The sequence below is a fragment of the Barbus barbus genome (genome assembly GCF_936440315.1).
Source record: "Barbus barbus genome assembly, chromosome: 1".
NCBI classification, from domain to species: Eukaryota; Metazoa; Chordata; class Actinopteri; order Cypriniformes; family Cyprinidae; genus Barbus; species Barbus barbus.
Genome location: NC_136729.1, coordinates 5,743,174 through 5,763,281, shown reverse-complemented (window position 1 = coordinate 5,763,281; position 20,108 = coordinate 5,743,174). Strand labels below are relative to the sequence as shown.

At 38.9% G+C, this 20,108-nt stretch overlaps 2 protein-coding genes across 3 annotated transcripts in view; one reads left to right on the top strand and one right to left on the bottom strand.

Annotated features, from left to right (window-relative positions):
* LOC306865076 (protein Shroom4-like) overlaps window positions 1-11,252 on the bottom strand; it is a 42,467-nt gene extending 31,215 nt beyond the window's left edge. The window contains exon 1 of the mRNA XM_079409442.1: window positions 11,090-11,252. Within this exon, the coding sequence (XP_079265568.1) occupies window positions 11,090-11,212 (123 nt within the window). The 5' untranslated portion in view covers window positions 11,213-11,252. The remainder of the gene's footprint in view (window positions 1-11,089) is intronic.
* Window positions 11,253-15,150: 3,898 nt separating this feature from the next.
* LOC306869513 (cap-specific mRNA (nucleoside-2'-O-)-methyltransferase 2) lies at window positions 15,151-19,453 on the top strand. 2 transcript variants are annotated; one of them, XM_079416274.1, is made up of 3 exons: window positions 15,151-15,213; window positions 16,226-16,305; window positions 16,423-19,445. In XM_079416274.1, exon 3 carries the CDS (start codon window positions 16,462-16,464, stop codon window positions 18,688-18,690), a length of 2,229 nt encoding a protein of 742 aa, XP_079272400.1. In that variant the 5' UTR covers window positions 15,151-15,213; window positions 16,226-16,305; window positions 16,423-16,461; the 3' UTR covers window positions 18,691-19,445. The 2 variants fall into 2 exon arrangements, with proteins under 2 accessions (XP_079272400.1, XP_079272399.1); XM_079416273.1 differs by lacking the exon at window positions 16,226-16,305 and having other exon boundaries at window positions 15,154-15,213; window positions 16,423-19,453.
* Window positions 19,454-20,108: the final 655 nt, after the last annotated feature.

The window sequence follows — 20,108 nt, the reverse complement described above, 5'->3', positions numbered from 1 at the left end:
CATGGATGAATCATTCACAATAAGAAAATTCATATGCATTTATAAAATAGAAAGAGTGAATTTCCACTATGTTGACTTTCCTTTTTTCCTTTAGCAAATGTATTGCATTTATTTCCAGAATAATAAATAGATATTTTCTCACTATCATACAGACGTCCACTGCTGGTCATTTCAATGTTTATTATATTGCCTTGCATAATGCATACAAAAATCCATGAAATCATGTGAAAGACATCAATTTTGGTTATATTCATAAACAAAGCAAAAGGTTTCCCTGCATCAATACTTCAGGGATCACATCAGTTCTCGTATTCATCACGTATGAGTGTGAAAACCGATCTGTAGCGAGTAGAGGGTCTATATGGACTGTGGGCCTCTGCAGCAGTGAAGAATGGGCTCCCTGTCTCCCAGTCCCAGCATCAGCCCTGAAGGCATGAGGTCACCCCCTCTATCGCTCTATAAATAACAGGGCGTCGCTCTTTGCCAGTCTGGCTCACGGCCCGCCATTGTGCCACAGCTGGCCAGAAGAAAGGTCCGTCTGAGCTGCCTAGAGACCAGAAGGCTCTTACCAAGCATTGCCAATCCCACAACAAGCAAAGAAACATAGGGAATACAGGGAACAAAGTCGGCCATTTTATAGGAAACACTTGTACGAGAGTGAGCGTAAGAGAGAGATAATAGAGTGCAGAACGGACATATCAAGCTGTATTTTATGACATTATGTTCCGTAAAAGTGGAATAAGTATTTCACGTGGACTGACACTAATCTGGGAAGGTTCAGCCTTTGAATAAACTCATTTGTAAAGGAATCCGTCATAACATTTTTCACAAGACCTACAATATATGTTTGGACATCACCATTTTTCAGCAGTAATTCTTCAACGTTTTCCAGTGGGACCTTTAGAGGAGGAAGGTTGTCCAAGAACACTACTCTAAAACAAGTGCTGCTTTATCAATGCCTTAATGGTTTCCCCAGTCAGAAAACCACAGACAGAGAACAGCCAGAGGCACGCAACCCAGAAACAGCCTGAGAGTATAAGACTGACCTGTTTTTATATGACAAAGATACTTTTTACTATATATCCTGGGCTAAATTACATACATGACTTTTAACACGACACTGATTTGAAACCATGAAGAGACTCTGAACCCCCCAGGAAAGGATGCGCCAACTTGAAATGTGGTCATGGAAAAATGGAAAGAAAGGTGATGGGGAACTGTGTGAGACGAAGACATCCTAGGCAGGTCTAGGAAGTGTGGGGAACATGGATTTTGGCTCTCTTTTGCTCTACAACAACCGACATCACAGCAACTGGAGTGAGGAAAGAGAGTTGAAAATAAGTCACATGTATGTGTGGAAATGCATACGCACCAAAAGAAAAAAAAAATCCATTGAGGAGGACAGAGATGGGTCTATATTCTTACTAAAATTTTACTTTTAAGTTCAGTTTTAAAAGTCAGCCAAAGGGAAATTTAGATCTTTTATGTACGTGTACATACATTAAGTCTTAGGCAATGCAGTTTCTAATAAAATCAGAGCTGGAATAAACACTTATCCTGAGCTATTATAGCATGAAGGGAAACTAAAGGCCTTAGGAAAATTAAAAACATGCCATGCATTTATCATTAGTCATATTTTCTTGCATGAAACATAATAATGTTCCCAACTGGCTCACTGCATAGCAATTTGTTCCCCTGCAAGTGTTTATACATATTCAATGTGAAAATTAATACCAAATACCAAAATCTAGGGGAATGCAATTCAGAACATCCATTCAAAAAACACAAACATATCCTGACGCACATACAGTATATATACAGACACAGACAGCTATCCCAGGCTTTGCTTTCATTCCACCGCAATCAAAAGCAGAGCCAGTGGGTCACTCTGGAAGCCCCATAGTGCCCAGAATCCGCCAGTGGCCTCCACATGACGAGGCCTAACAGCTGCCATTCCAAAGCCAAATCCTCTTCAGGAAACTTCCCCTCTCATTCTTGGAATCTTAAAAGATTTAGCCTTGTTGGTGCGTTTCCTCATGGCATCAGAAGACTTTTCATACATGATTGTAGTTTGATGTGCTTTACAAAGTCAGAATTTTAAGAAAGAATAACTAAAAAGGTATGTTTCATAGTGCAATGTACAAGTACAAAAAATACATTTAATATATATATATATATATATATATGTACACACACACACATATGCAGTATATCTTTTTTAATTATTTTCTTTGAGTATAAAATGCTACAGTAAAAAAAATATCATTGGTTAACTACATACTTTTTTGTTGCATTTACTAAAAATGTTTTTGTGTGTGTATAATGTGGTAAAAACTAGTGAAAGACCAGTAACAGCTAGGCCAATAAAACAATTTTTCAGATAACTTTTGTGAATTTTTTATTAATATTTTGTAAAATAAACAATTTTACGTCTAAATTGACATCATTAACTTAAAATTCAAGCTTTGACTTACACATTATCTTCTCATTCATGGAGGCATTTGAGTTTCACAACAAGGACTGATGAGCAGTTGTATTCAAAGCTCCGTAAGCTGGTGGTCAGTGAATACATTCAAGCACCCATGCTTGTGTTGCGGTCTTCTGCTGCTCATAAAAGAGAGAAGAATGAGGTTGCGAGCCCCGAGTAACCCCCTCCTCTGCAGCACGGCCTTTGTCTACTGCTGGACAAGGATTTGAGCCTCCACTCAACAACACAACTAGACTGACTGACTGACAGATGTATTATCCCCACTGAAGTCCCTATTATCTATCCCAACACACACACAAACCTGGTTTATCTGGAGCAAAGAAAACACCTCAGCATTACGGCAAACCAGAAACAAAGCTCCCCTGCTAAGAACAAAGTGCTTATCAGAACGTTTTCCTTCAGTATCTGAGGTCAACGGTGCAGCCTGGAACACCTCTGTCCTTGAGCTGCCCTGATCTCATACACGGAGAGGAGATGGGGAGTGACAGATAGGAACCACAGGAAGGGAGATTCTGCTCTAAGTAAGAGTTAATACCTTGGGAACGCAGGCAAACCTGGAAAAGTGACATACTTGGATGCATTCAAGGTCAGAGTGGGTGAGAAGATCACTGCAGGCATTTAGCTCCTTCATTTATGAGGAGAGACAGAAGAGTGGGGGCGGAGAGAGAAAGAGAGAGAGGCCGAGAGAGAAAAGGTGGGTGAGACAGCGTGAGTGAGAGGGTGACAAAGGCTTCATTCAAGGCTCAGGCTGGGGGAAAATGAGAGAGCGCTACCTCGGTGTGTTGAGCTACAGCCGTGGCCCGACTGAGTCTAAAGTTCCATTGTGCTCCGAGACTTTTAAAGGTGTGACACAGAGCCATGGTTCACCACTGCAACTGAATCAACAGCCAATGACCTATATTCGCAGGAAAACATGACCACAAGAACAAATAAGATACGAAAGAAACGTAATGACCAACACATAACAATTAACAGGAAGTACACATAAATACGAGTTGAAAGAAATACACCTAAAATCATCTAGTCCGTCACACAGTGTGTGATTTACAGCGCATGTTTTGTTTCAAGGAGACTCGTGAGGAAGAAATGCCTTTCTGTGGAAAAAACATTTTATCACATTCCTCAATTTGTTTGCCTTCAACAGTCAAACCATTAAACCAGCCAAAAAATAAGTGGGGGACATGGCCTGATCAATGAAATGAGACCAAAACAACACCTAATCCGAAAGTCAAGACAAACTAAATGTTAAACATTCACAGAACAGCACTGCAAAGATCACCTCATTACCCTGACTGCACTATTACAATTACAACGGTCATGGATTTAAAATGTCCTGATTAAAAATGCCCCGGCTGAACAAATTACACACCTAACATGCGAATCACTGCACTTGGTGTTTACAATAAATAGTTTAAAGTGATAGTTCTTCCAAAAATGAAAAAAATAATAATAATAATCACTTTAAAAGCTTTTTTTGTAGCTCTCAAGTTTAATTTCAGTTCACGCACATTCAAAAATGGCATACGCATATATATGAAGAGTTTATTTGCAAAAACATATAATTAAAAAAAATCATATTAGTTAGCTGTTTTTTTTAGTTATTTTTTAACCTAGTCAAAATAACCCAACTGCAGTTTGACTGAGATTAATTGGAATGCACAATGAAAAAAACATGATTTCTTAACATTGTTAAAAACGGAGTTATCTGCTTTTGCAAATGAACTCTTCATATAATATAACAGGGAAAATTTAATACTGAACAATATACATTTAAAGCTAACAAATGGCTTCAGAAGACTTGGAATATACGATTTTATGGTGATTTTTAAAATATTTTTGGAGCTAACCACGTCAGTCCCCTCAGCCATTGTACATAAAAAAAAAGTGTTGTTATTGTTAACTAAAACTACTAAAAATCTTTTTCGGTAACAAATAAAATGTCATAGTTTTAAAATATCCTACTTAAAACACATCAAATTATACAAATTATCACTATGAGAAGTTTTTCCCAAAACCTCCAAACAATAAAGCAGAAACTTACTATAATCACAGGGGCCGATTACCTGCACAGAAAGCTCTGAGATTATATTACCAGGCACATGAGCACACATATCAAAGCCTAATCAGACCACATTAACTGGCATTCATATTGGAAACCCAACATTCACCCAGAGTCAGTGTTAACACAACACTAATCACATACATGACACTCAGATCAACAACCAGCCTTTATTGTTGAGTTACTTGATCACATTCTTAACTCGGTACAGCTTACTTGACTCACTTAAATACCCATTCTTTAGATGATCAGGACAACATATATCACCACTGGTGGACATTTCCACAAACATCCCAAAGTGATCAATCATGCTTTAGACGTGCACTGGGAAAACCTCCACCTTTTGATGTACGTCCAGAAACAGCAGTGTGTGTGCTCTCATAACAAGGTCTCTCTCCTCGAGAGGTGAGAAGCCATTTTTGAAGTGCAGCCAAGAAGAAGCCTCCTGATGGGCAGATATTGTCTTGTGTTTTAGCAAAGTTCAACAAGAGGCAAATTAAAGGAACATCAAACCACTTCCCAGCGCACATGGCTATAAATTACTTTGGTGAGCTGGGTTGTTATTGGAGCAACGGGCGTGTACGCTAATACATGAGGTACGATCTGAAATCCGAATATGCACAAGTCTGGAAGTTTGACATGCTCGACATCACCCCATCGCTCTCATTATGGCCTCAATTGCAAATATAGAGCGTTTAGCAGGCCTCATTTCCGAAAAAGACAATGGTGGATGACAGAAAGTCAGCAACCTTTGGACCGAAGTTAACTTGGATTGATCCATCACTGTCATAGCAGACATGGTGAGAGGAGGGGCATCATGATGGCTCAATTTAAGACCTGTCTTCCCTCAGCTTCCTGCTATTTATGAATAGGGCCATAGTGAGTCTTTTGAGGTCGTAATGTGTGTGTGAAGTGACCTTGTCCCCTCTGCTAACCTCCTACACACACACGGATCCCCCTCCCCCAGACTCACCTCCCTGGGAGCAACGAGGCCTTTTGGAGTGGTTTTGACGGCTGGTTGAGCCCAAATGTTGGAAACGAGGTTGGCCGACAAGCTTTTGGTGGAAGCGTTTGATGTGGTCAGGTCTCCTGCAGAACACAGATGAAGTTTGAAAACTGACTCCCTGATTATCATTTACAGAAGATTCTGAAGACCACAAACTTGCATTTCATCAGGCTGAGGTTAAATGGTAAGTTTGTAATTATACCAAATTAGCAAAGACAATCATCTCCATGCAGGCCGGCGATCAGTTTTGCACAGTCCAATCTCAAAAAACTTATGATTAACAATAGGTTTGAGTGGGAAAATACTGTCAAAGAATGACATTTTTAGGGATGCACTGATATTGAAATTGAGGTAAGCTGATAATTGCCTTCATATTAGGGTTGATAACCAATAAACGGCAATATTAAAATTATATACAACTTAAAATTAATTACAATAAAGCACCCATTCTAATGTTTAAAGTAAATTTAGGCATCAAACAGTATTAAAAATGTATTCACATTTAGAATTATTAAAGAATACATTTTATTAGTGTTATAATATGATTAGACAAACGTTGAGTGATCATTAGATGACAGATAAAGCTTGAATAAATTAAATGGGGTAAAAATAGCAAAATAGGAGAAATTAGCATACACAATTATGTAGCAAATATCAGCTGATATATGCAACATCAGTGAGATCTTTAAATTTAAAAAAAATTCTGATAGCCTTCCACATCAAATGTCTGATAACAAATATATTGTGAATCGCTAATTGTTTTTGTAGTATTTTCCTTTTTCTCCTCCCAATTTATTTGTAAATGTTCACGTATTACAACATTTTCCTAATATGTCAAAAGTAGAGTTTAAATAACTTTAACATGTGCCAAAACATCAACCAACATCAACCAAAACTCAAGAGAGTAAAGAATGTTGCAGTTATTAACAATTTCAATATTATCATAGCATGATAAAGATATCATGATAACATCATATCGCCAGGTCGGTCCCTACTTCACTACAACCTTTCCTACTCCTATTAACCATTCACTCAGAGAACAAACACACAACTAACACACACTAACACCTTCTACTTTGGCTCTCAACGAAGGCGGACGCATTTTTCTTTCCTCTCCTACGCTTACCCTCCCTGCTTTGCTCTCTCGTCTCGTCTACTGTCTAATACTTGAGAGACTCTCTCTGCACTGCTCTCCAAACTGAAAAATCATGGATTTGATCAACTGGTCTCCCAACGCAATTGACCTCATTTTTGGGTTTGGGGAACCTGGCTGTCCTGCTGGAACGTTCGCTACTGGCTACACGATGGACGCATGGGAGAGATGGCGGGTCGTGTGTCTGGCGGCTCTTTCTGTGGAGGACATTGAAGACATCTACCTATTCGGAACCATGATAACGGGGTTTCTGCTGATTGGATTGTTGCCCTGGGTTATCGGAAAATTCAGGAGACGGGAACAGCTGTCCAAAGCCTCACAAGGCTGCCCGTCATGATTGAAGCAGTGGGCAGAGCGGTCAGCACTGAGACTGAGACTATCAACCGCAATATGGATTCTATCACGGATAAGCTCACGGCTTTGCTGAGAAAAATTGATGGATTTGGAGACCAGAATGGACAAAGAGAGTAGCTGTGAAATTGGTATGCAGCTACTCGCCCCAAGACCAAACAATTTGCAATCTTATCTTCTTTCGGCTTCCCAAAACAACCCCCCGGAAGAGCGCTGCAGTGAGACGCTCTTGCATTCCTCCCCCATTGCACAGACACCTGGTGATTGTCGACTCCGTCTGGGTCCCGATCAAGGCCGTTTCCATGGCAATTGTTGTGTCGCTATCACAATCTGCGGACTGAGACAACTTGATTTGAATACCAGTTTGGCGAATCTCCAGGCTTACAAATACACACACACACACCCATATATACAGACATTCCATTCACCCCCCCACCCCCGATCCCTCGCCTTCGCCGCTTTGTTCCGCCAGTCTGACAGGCGGGTCTGTGACCGGCGCTGAGAATAGCTGCTGGACCGGATGCCTGTTTGCAGGACCTGGACTACACCCCACCTGTTGCAAGTCGTGTGTCTATGGTGTATTGATTATGTGCTTTTGTTGCTGGGGTGTTTTTCCTGTTCTCACACTGTACTCCCATAGGAGCATAGTCTGTGGGTTATTTTTTTTTCTCCCCTCCTTCCTCATGTTTAAGCTGTATTTCTTCCTCAATTCCCTGTCTTCCGGTCCTGTCCACCCCCCTGTCATATTGTATTGTATGTATGTTTGTGTATGTATGGACAGGTTGATGGCTAATTTCGCTTGTACTTGTGACTAGTGACAATAAAGGGCTACTACTACTACTACTACTACATGCCTCACTGATTAGAAGTCCTGTCACTCCCAGCTCTGTTAAGAGACCATGTGGAAACACTGGTGAGTGTTTGTGATGGAGGGGCTCAGGCAATAAGACCCCAATATCTCTCCCACCATCAAAGCCTCGCTGCCAAAGGCAACGGGAGCCAAGCTCACATTCCTGTCACATATCAGATCCTTCCCACACCCATAACCAGCTGTGGACTTCACCACAATCAACACATCGTTCAAAACAAACAGCCTTTTATCAAATAATCAAAGAAACAATTTATTTACTCTATCAAATCCAATTGCAATAACATTGAGAAAAGGAAGCATTACCTCTTAGGACTGATGAGCTGCACACAGCAGTCCAAAACTGATATGATTTAACTTTGGGAGGCTATCCAGAAACAGAAGTATGCAGTTACTGAGTAACAGAATTGGGGAAGTAATCCCACTTTAAACAAAGAGATCATATTAAACAAAGGGAAAAATAGTGGAAAATGGCTTCGAATAAAGAGAAACAGTCAGGTTCTGGACTCTGGAGGCAAAAATCCATTAGTTTTCCCCATAGTGCAATGAATTTTTAGCAATAACTGTATAAACAACACTAGACAGACCTACCATGACCTTTGAGGTTGTTAACGGTGTATGCTTCTGCAGATGCAACAATAAGTTAAATAAAAATAAAATTATTTTATACTTGTGGTCAATTTTACATATTTTGCAATTATATTAAGTTTGTTTCAAATTTAAGTACTCACAGTGTTTCATGGGATGAGTAGTTCATTCCTCATAAAATAATTTAATATAATATAATTTTTTTAAATGATTTGAAAATGGCTTTGAATCAAAGTTAGTTATGTTGTGATTAATTTCTGAATTGTTTGGTTAAGTGCATGGTTTAAAATTTATGGAGAGGCTAAATGGAATTAATGGAAAAAAATACTTCCGGAACTAAAGCAGTTGTAAAAAAAACAAGCGGTCAGTGTTCCACTGCACTGTGAGTTTAAACTGTCAGCAAACTTAAAACATTAACATTTTGCCTTAGTAAAGCATTTCCATCTTTCCGTCCAAAATCTTCTCTTTCTTTCACCTCAGAACTTCCACTGACCGAGTAGGAGTGGGAAGAGACGGATGACTGGAGTGCCATGTGGTTTACATAAACTTCATAGCAGAAAAGAGAAATGCAAGGAAATGCACAATGTTTCCATCTCCACTTTAACAGAAGAACAAAAAAAAAGAGAGGGAATGTGAGGGAGGGATGATTAAAGTGGTCAGGGGGGGAAAAACAGCAACAATGAGGTTTTCATACATAAATCAGCCTGTTCTTCATGTTCAATCAATGCCAATTTCAATGTAAAAGCCTTTGAGGATTTTTGAGGATGGGATGGGGGGATTGAACAGGCACAACTTTGGAAAAGAACCACGCATTCTTTGTAAATAAATGGTTTACATGCATTTTCACCACAATTGAAGATCACAAGTCTGCCAATCTTTTGTCATGCATTGGACAAATTGCTTTGAAACCCCTAAAATGTTCAACTCAAAAACCATTGTATTTTCGTACTGCTGGCTGAGGTCAGAATGACCCAGGAATCATTAAGACAATCTTCATCTTGAACACATTTTGATCCTGCTGAGAAACAGCGATCAAATGACACGTAAATGTCAAAAGCCTGGAAGTGATAAAAGGGACAATATCGTTGCTAAAGTGCCAAACGTTAAAGCACATTAAATTAAACACAGCAGAGCTAAGAAAAGACATTTTACCAACTGCATAGCCAAACCGAACTCAACGCACATTACAAGTTATCAAGATGTTTTGAGCACTAGCATAAACAACTGTAAACTCCTAAAACACGCTGAAAAGGCACAAATCAAATTAATTTCTTCCCTCTGTCAGACAAAAAATACCAGCCTCCCCCCTCATGACCCCTACTGACTGAGGGGGCAGAGTCTGGGAATGTGATCTCTGGGGGTCTTGTCCCCCAAAAACATCTTCATTTAAGAAAAATAAATCAACACTTTTTGGTCAAATGCCGTTGGAGAGGAAATGGGGGGTGGAAGAAGAAGAAATAAAACATGATTCCCCTTACCTCCCTGTGAGGAAAAAACACGAGTTGGAAAAGATGGTTGTTAGTGATAGGTGGGTTGAATTAATTTAAAAAAATATAACTTATATTACTATTTTGAGAAATTAAAGTTGCTTTTTTTCAGTTATTTGAATTATGATACATTTAAAGTGTGTATTTTAACTCATTATTACTAATTATACGGTTTAAAATAAATCATTGAACATTGATTTCCTATCTGCCTCAAGCTCATACAAGGGTTTTATCTAAATTACTGCACAGTACCACAATCCCAGATGGTTTTACACACTAAAGATGAAGTTAATGAGCTGATGACATAAAGCAGCAAGCAAGAGTCATGGTGAGCACAGAGGGATCCCCGAGACATCTCTAAAACGGATCATTATTGGTACAGCCATATTTTCATAATCTTTTTCCAACCAAAAAGCAGCTGCAGTTTTAGCACTAAAATTAAATGCCAGCCTGTAATAAGAACTATAATAAACTCAGCTTTTGAATGCAGATGCAATTTCTAGAGAGCAAGATGCAATTTAATTAATTTAATGACAAGTGATGCAAATAAAACATACAAAATGTATAAACGTATATTTATTTCACACAAAAATCACTGTACAACACAAATTATTTAAGATATCTGTCAGTGGATTTTTGGATATGATGTTAGTAGGAATGACCACTTTGACCAAAACTTATGAAAGTAAATGGCTAATGAATACTTTGTGCAGACGTCCAGGTCACATGTCCAGTATGTGATGCAGAAATGTGTCTCTTATGAAAACATTGATTATTCATTCATTTCTTTTGGTTTTTATGGATCTGAAAGTCAATGATTCACAGATCTCATGAGATTGATGATCTGTCATTTGTGAAAATAGATATGTGAAAGAGCTTTAAGTTTGCTGATGTTTATATCCATGTCCATTTCCCCACCACTAAGTTTTCACAAAGTTCCCAAACATCCACGAGGGCACCGTTACAATTCATCAGAGCATAAACAGTGCGTTTAAACTTTCAGCACGATGTAATCAAGTGGATATAATCAATAAGACACACACGAGCATATAGTAAGAGTTTCTAGCTCTTTGTAAACTCCGGTCTTACTTTAGTAATGATGAGCGGCTCGCCGTGCTCCAGTCCTCCTTTCAGAGTGAATCCCCACGGAGCGCCTCCGTTCAGTTGCACATGGATGTGCTGGAAAGACACCAGCTGCTCAACGGTCTCCATCGTGACTTCTGTGTTTTCAGCTTCGTCCGATCGCCTTGCAATCACGACCCAACTTCATCTCGACAACCGGAGACTCCGGGCATGAGAGGACAAGCGGTGGGTTGGCCGGTGATGATGGGCTTTCAGTGGACTGTTAGTGGAGGAAGTGCTTGAGAATGAAGAGTGGATTTGAGTGGCAGATGGAACGGCCAATTAGAACAGCGCGTCGCTCTAAACTGACCAATGAAATCGTACCAGGGGCAGGATTTTGATCGACCGCTGCATTGTCCATTGTACGACTGTCTGGAAAAACTCAAGAAAGTTGGCCGTCAACTCTTGGATCATAACTTTCAAACTACAATTACATGAAAGCTGGACAGGAAGCTTTAAATGGGTTTTCAAGTAAGGCATCAGTGAACTGTAATGTTACCCAATCGAGAGATTTTTACAAAGACATCAGCTCAAAAGACAATTAAATGTACAACCAACTCTCATTACTCTCCCATTATTTTTGGGACCTTAGTATTTCAACTCTGTTATGTGAATGATCACTTTTTCTGTTAAATCAGTTATTTAAAAAAAGGAGATTTTTTTTCTCTTTCTGACAAGTGAGGTGGGAAAAAACAAAACTAGTGCAGCAAATGCAATAATGTAAGCTATAGAAAAAAACATGAATATGTACATTATTGACACACTATTTTCCTTTTTTGATATTGTGCAGTTGACACAATTTACATTGTAAAAAGCGCTGTATAAATAAAGGTGACGACTATTAAGCTTGTATGTATTTTAAATTAACATACATTCAACCTAAATTGAGGGTAATTACAATATAAAGTGTAAGCCCTTTTAGACAAAAAAAAACAAAAAAAAACGCAAAAATCAAGACTAGCTATGTAGGCTAAACAATTTTTTTGAAAGTGACCAAAACGTTGATTAAATTTTAGACATAATCAGTAGACGTAAGAGTATAAAATGCCACTTGGGGGAGCTGTTGTTTCATGTGTTGTAGAAGTGTGACATACTGTGACTTGTCAAACTGTATTTTTACCATTTAGTAAAAGCTCAGCCTGCAGCCAGCATATGTGATCAAAGCTTCAGGATGAGCACTAACCTTTCTTTACTAATCATTTCCACATTGATGAGCAGCTATTTCCTTATTCATTCAGCTATGTGATTAGCAGAAGTCCAGTGATGTCCAATTTGTCATGTTGTTAGGACATCTGCATTCAGCTATTAAGCTGGAAACCAAATGATCAGAGACTGCAAAAGCGTGTCTAAATCAATTACTTGTCAAACATATAAGTAGTAGCACACGCTCACACACTACACTTGATCAGCCAATTATCTGAGGAGTGTGACTGAAGAGTCCTAATATTAAACTAAAAATACGCAACTATAGTGATGCACTGTAAAATTTACAGCACATTCAAAAAGTTTTCTATTTAAGATTAATACATGCAATAGCTATACATACATTCATTCATAGCGAAAGAGAGAGAGAGAGCTGTAAAATGTATTTTTAAAAGTTGTAAATAAATACAACAAAGATTATTGGAGTACATTTTACAAGAAAATACTATTTCAGGCTTTATGCTTCAAAAAAAAAAATTCAAAAGAAGGGGAAAATACAAAGCCAATAACATGACATTATAAAGATGCTAATAAAAATTGTTGTGAAATTAACATTTCAGGTCAGGCCCTATAAAGCACAGGCCTAAAGGGAGCAACCTTTCTGACGTTGACATTATGAGGTGCTGCAGTTTACAGCAAAAAGCTTTTCTCAACATGTTCTCCATCGTCATTTTAGCAGTGGTATAATCCTACAGAACAAGCAGGGTACCAATCTGAACACATAATCCAGAGTGACTTTCAGTATATTTATTACAGGGAAAATCCCTCTGGAGTAACCTGGGGTTAAATGCCTTCCTCAAAGGCACGGCGGTGATAGCTCATGGCTCTCTTTCTTTGTGCCGAACTTTCCAATTACAGCAATAAGACATTACAATTAAGAACTATAACATGTTCTCTCATTACCCTTCTTGTCTTTATAAGTCTCTTAGCATTCTGCATTCTAATCAACATAAGCGTGCTTAACGCATCTCTCATACACATGAATGAACAGCCATATGAGCCGAACGCACATGCAAGCACAAGCGCCCTTACGTAGATGAATACACTTGAGTACACATGTAGTGTACTTTTATGCATGACAGCACCCACACATCAGCTCAGCTGTATTCCGTTCATCTAAATGCTGCTCATTTTAACACTGATGTCTCAGAATTAGTTGCCGTAAGAACAATATCTATGTGTCTATATTTCTATATGGAGTGTTTTGGTGCACCATCACTCTTTCTTTTCATTCTCTTTAATTTTATTTTCACCTTAAACAGGTCGGATTTTCTCCAGTGACCCTTATTCTGTTTCTTGGGCATTTACTGTAAAAATGAGCAATGGGGTCAAAATCTGCCTGTCACCATGGCAATAAAGCTCTCCATTGATGCAAGCAGCTTGTCATCTCCATATTAATGATCTGACCCTGACAGATTACTGTGCCTTAAATTCACACTTGCACAGGCAGTTATATGGCCACATACTTCTAATATGCTGAGCCAGGGGAAATTTCTCTGCATCGCTGTTATCTCTACTCACACGTTCCTATCGCTTACTGGCAGTATTTCCCCCCCATTTTCTATGGGTGACATGATTTGAATTCAATACATTTTGTCGGATAAAACTCAATTTGTTGTACGACATGCTGTTTTATAAATCAACGATAAAGACAGTGGATGAGCTTAACAAATAGTGCAGAGAGGGGTTTGTTTAAGACATTCAATGACATAAAACACAGATAGTCACACTATGTAATGCAATAGCAAATTGTACTCATAGCATATCTATATGCTTACATCTACATACAAATATATATCAAATATATACACATATCTATTCAAAAGTTTGAGGTCAGTAAGATTTTTATTTATATATTTTTGAAATAATTTTCAAAATGTTGGTCTCCTTTGACTTCCACAGTATGGAAAAAAAATACTATGGAAGTCAATGGGGACCACAAACGGATTGGTTACACATTCTTCAAAATATCTTCTTTTGTGTTCAGCAGAAGAAAGAAATTCATACAGGTTTGAAACAACCTTAGGGAGAGTAAATTATGACTATTTAATGAAATGGCACTGACCCCAAACTTTTGAACGTTAGTGTATATAACAGCATGTTATTTATGGATATGATGATTAGAATATGTAAAGATAAAGGACAAACAAAACAAGTATGTATGTATAATATAGACATCGTCAACAGCATAACAGATTACAACATTCTCAAAGAATTCAAGGACTCACATAATACACACACACACACACAAACACGGTTAAAGTTTGACCTTGCGGGGACATTTTTTGTCCCCCATGAGGAAACAAGCAATATATCATACAGAATAAAGTTTTTGAAAATCTTAAAATGCAAAATGCAAAAAAATAAAATAAAATAAATAAAAATGTGTGAGTAGGTTTAGGGTATGGGTAGGGGATAGAAAATACAGTTTGTATAGTATAAAAACTAGTATGCCTATGGGATATCCCCATGTGTGTGTGTGTGTGTGTGTTAGCTATGTTAAAAATGCAAATTAAAAAAAGAGCAAATTTGTATGCATTAGAAACCAATGGATGAGATAAGTCAACGATGTTATGTAATTTCTCACTATAGTCTCTACAGAGACAGAGAGAGAGAGAGAGCAGCAATTGTTAATACGGTGCACTTAACCCAAGTTGTGATTGTTGGATCTGCTGTGAAACCCGTAGAGAGAAATGCATGTTTGATGAAACATGTCAGAACAAAGTCGATAGAAAAACATTAACAATTTAATTTCAACGTCTCAATTTAGCATTCACATGAACTGAAATACAAAGTGACTCCTACCGAAAGTCACTCCCCCTCCCGTCACAGCCGAGCTTGTTAACGCTGAGGCACGCGCGAGGAAGCGAGAAAACGTGCTGAGTGAGGTTGGTAAGCACAGATCTCATTCTGTTAGTATCTTGACAACGATAAGCGTTAACACAAAGTAGAAAAATAATTCTATTCAGTTGGTGTTTAGTGATCCAGTTCAATTTATCAGGCTGTAATCGACACATCGTATTCTCCTTTAACTCTTCCCCAAACTAGCCATAAAACAGTGGTCGTGTTCATCTGTCAACTCTGTCGGATATTCGGTTGATGTGAAGAAAATGCAGCGGTTGATACAATAGCATAATAAGAATCATAATTCAAAGTCAATAATTTTGGAACGAAGTTTTATTTACATTTCTATGATAAGTAGCCACGTTAGCTTGTTTGCTAGCTAGTAGCCAGAGAGGGAGACAATCCACGACAAGAACAAACGTACTCCTCAGAAATATGTGAACATAGTAGGAGTTGTCGCAGTTGTTTTGTGTCATGATTTGGTGGTCTGTAAAAACACCGAGCTTCTCTGAACGCTGGGAACTGTATCACTGGAAGAAAATGCGAAGTCGTCAACTTCCTTGAGTAATTGAATGTCATGTACAACGGTGTGACCGGCTATACTCCGTCTTAAGCTGCCTTTTGGGAATTATTTATAATTGTGCATGTATGTAAAACATATCATGAAAGATTATTATAGATTTATCGTGGTATGTAACAACATAATTATTCAGTGCATCCCAAGTAAGTCTGACAGACCATATCAGAGAGATAATGTGCTGTTTGACTCTTTGCCTGTGCGTTTTTAGTTGACACATGCACTTTATACATAATGTGTGCATTCATGCAGAATAGCCTTTATTAGATTTACTGAGCCTCACTGTCATGTTAAAGCAAATTGTTAAAGATTGTTAATAAGAACTTACTAGTCTTAAATTAAAGGGATAGTTAACCCAAAAATTACCCCACATCTGTCATCATTGACTCACAGTCATTTCATTCCAACCCTGTATGACTTACATTCTGTGATACACAGAAAAATATATTTTCTCTGTTTTTTTCCCCATACAATGGAAGTCAATGGTAACCAAAACTGTTACCATTCATCTTTCATGTTCCACAGATGAACAATCATACAGGTTTGGAACCACATGAGAGTGAGTAAATGATGAAATAATTTTCACTTTTGAGTGAACTGTCACATTAAACTCTTCTTATTCGGCCATGTTATAGTGCTTATGGAAATCTTGATTGACTCTCCTTGTTTTTTACAGTTTTTGAATGATTGATGTTGCCAAACATAGTTTTGAAGGATGAACCGGGGCCGGGGAGTGAGAAAAAGAACAGCACCGGGAAAATCAGATGCCTTTGAAACGTGCAACGAGGAAATACATGTGGAGATTCACCAGCTCTTCAACAAGGTCAGAAGTTATGTCCCCCCTGCTGGAGGAGAATGGACGTTACCAAACCCAAGTGTGGTGCTCTGTGATCCGCATGTAAGTCACCCACGTTTGCAGGCTCTGAAACAATCACTAAATGAAGTGAAGAATCAACTCAGCGATAAAGACCTCTCAGTATGGCACCAGCATACTTGTTTCACCAACCGAGCAGGTAGTGTTACAGCCCACCTTCGCTCCACAACCAACGCAGAGCTGTGCACCCAAGCTTGGGCCAAGTTCTATGAGATCCTAGGGACTTTTAAACTTCTGCCTGACAGTGCTTTGAAGAGTGGCGAGTTGAACTCCATACACCTGTGTGAAGCCCCTGGTGCCTTCATATCAGCTCTAAATCACTTCCTCAAGACGAGTGGCCTGCATTGCGACTGGAATTGGATTGCGAACACTCTAAACCCATACTATGAAGCCAACGGAAGAGGTTGCACTATTACAGATGACAGACTCATCGCACACACTCTGCCTTGGTGGTTCTTTGGATCCGACAACACAGGAGACATAATGCTTCAGAAGCATCTGCTGGAACTGCCAAGATTTGTGAGCAACATGCGTAGTGTTGATTTGGTTACAGCAGATGGAAGCTTTGACTGTCAGGGGGACCCAGGGGAACAGGAGAGATTAGTTGCCCCGCTTCAATATTGCGAAGCCGTTTGTGCACTTCTGCTGTTAGGAACCGGAGGCTCATTTGTCCTGAAGATGTTCACACTATTTGAACACTCATCTGTCTGTCTGCTGTATCTCCTTGCCTGCTGCTTCCGTTCCGTGAACGTCTTCAAGCCAGGCACCAGCAAGTCTGGAAATTCAGAACTGTATATAGTGTGCTTGGACTATCAGGCCAAAGAACAAATTCAACCATTGCTCTCAAAGTTAATCTGTAATTACGGACCTGACTTGGCATCCACAGCGGCGCTCTTTCCCCGTCGCTGCATTCCAGACTCGTTTCTAAGTCAGCATGAAGAGATATGCACTTTTTTCCATGCATTGCAAGTTAACACAATCCAAGAGAACCTTAAGCTTTTTGTAGGCATGAGCGTAGAACAGCGCAGGCGATTGGAGCAGCTCAGGGAATATGCTGCAGAGTTTTATACGAAACGATTCAATCTTCATTACCTCCCTCGGAAAAGCTGGGTTTGTCGTGGTGGCGTGGCCAGATGGGTAAAACTCTGTGAAAGGAAGCAAATGGGCTCTTTCAATCAGCGCAAGGAGATGGAACTTCAGGGATGGAAGCAGCGCCTTGCCCAAGGAAATTATGGGGCATTCATAGAGAAGCATTGTGCAGGGACAGAAGGGTGTGAGAATGTACTTAGTGGCCCATTGGATGAGTGTGATTTGGGAACCTGGTTTGCCCTTGAGGGAGCTGCCCTGCCGAAAGTCTGCAGTTCCACCTTCTGTGACCAAGAAATGCTAGACTTCCTGAACGAAGCTCTGGAAGAGAACGTGAGGGTCAAAGCGGCGAATCATTCTGACAGAGCTTTGCCAGTATGCAGCTCCTGCAGCATTGACTCCCCTGTAGGCATCTTATCTGAGATTTGCAGCCATCCTGATGTGACATCTTGTTTGGTGCTGGGAAGCCTGTCTTGGTGTAACGGCACACTTGTAGGCATTAAACTGCAGCCAGAGTTTTTGCAAGGACCATCCTGTTGTGAGGTACAGGATTCCACGTTGCACGACGGACAACCAGACTATCAATTTGAGCTTCTGAACACTGTGCTTTTAGCTCTGCAGAAACAGCATCAGGGATCAACCCTGGTGATTCCCTTAAGTTCTGTCTTAACACGCTTCACCTCCGGCCTGGTTTTCACACTCCACCTGTGCTTCCGTTACATCACATTCTGCTGCTCGTCTGGTTGGCCTCCTGCTGCTCTTGTGTGTGTAGGTTTCTCTCCGCCATCAGCACTACCCCGGCTGCTGGACTTCCTCCGGGACATTCTAGAGAAGATGAAAAAAGTTAAGCTTAAGCTGGGGAGGCAGATTTTGCAGTTTGTACCTTTAGAAGAACTTCTCAGAGGGGAAATACCTCGCTTCCTGTCTTCCTTCAATACTGCTGTTGTTCGACAGCAGCTACACATGCTGATGCAGGTTGAATAGAGCACATTCTATATGCCTATATTCTCTAGAAGAAATTTTCAGTTAGACTACATTTGAGTATAATGAGTTTACATCAATTGAAGCCGTAGCCTCAGTTTGTGCCAGTGCCACAGCGAATATGTTGGAAATATTGGAACACAGAATTCTTTTGTTTTATATATTTATACTGAGGAGAATATCTTTCTTTAATCTTGAATGTGCTGCATATGACTCAGGATTTTTTTAGGTATATTTATGTAACAGTATGTGCAGTTCAAAATTTTTATTTTAATATTTATGTTTCATAACACTTGAAATTATATGTGTTGCCTTGATCAGTTTGTCTGTCCTGGCTCATTTATTAAAACCTTTTCTTTAATGCATATATGGAGTGTTTTCATGAAAATATCTAGTTGTTGTTACCATAAATAGCAACTAACGGAAACTGTTATCAGAGTTTTAGGTATAATGGGACTATATGCACATAATGTCTAGTAATATACGCTGGAGTCATCATATATACATTTGACAACTGTGTGCAATTGTATTAATGATGACTTCAAACACAAAACCAGTTTTTAATCTTTTGTTATTGTATAGCATTGTTTTCCATCTCCTGAAAATCTGTAATGCAACTCTATTTTCTTCTTTTGTTTTCTCAACAATTATAGTTTGTTGCATGTTTTCTGAAAAAAAAATCATTTTAGTGAACAAAATGTTTTGTAAAGAAAACATGAAAAATACAAGTATTTATAGCAAATATAAAAATGCATTGCAAAAACTGATTCTGGTTCTGATTCTGGTTAGTTTACAGTGGGGAAATGTTGTAATGAAAATGTTGGCAGGTACAGTAAAAAAACACTACTGGAGCTTACAAGTAAAAGACCAAAATGTCAATTTTATTTTAGAATTTGGGACCATTAGCATTGATTGGTTGATTGAAGTTGGTAGAAGTACATGGAAAATGCATTGAAAAATAATCACAATGGTGGTTATACATAGTAGGCAAGTGGTAAAAATCATTTACCTGCAAGGTAAAAAAAATGTATACCCTTTACTAGTTTGCCAGTGTTGATTGGTGTTCTCTTGTAGAACATCAAAAAATAATTATTAATCTGGCCAACAAAGTTTTGTTTGGTATGCATTTGCTCCTTTTCCAATAATGTATTTCAGTGTTGACTAAGCAAATAACAGTCAAGTCTGAGCCAAGGGCTATGAGTTATACATGTTTTATGTTGGCAGAAATGGTTCCAACTGAGTGATCCAACAAACAACCTATGGCCATTTTTCAGACCAAAAATGTGTTTATGGAAATATCTACACATACTGTACTTGAAGAGGCACCGTCTTAATCTCATGAAGGTAAATATTTCTGCACATATCTGACAAATGCTTCAGTTGAAGTTCTCTTTATCACACCCACACTGGGAATATATTGT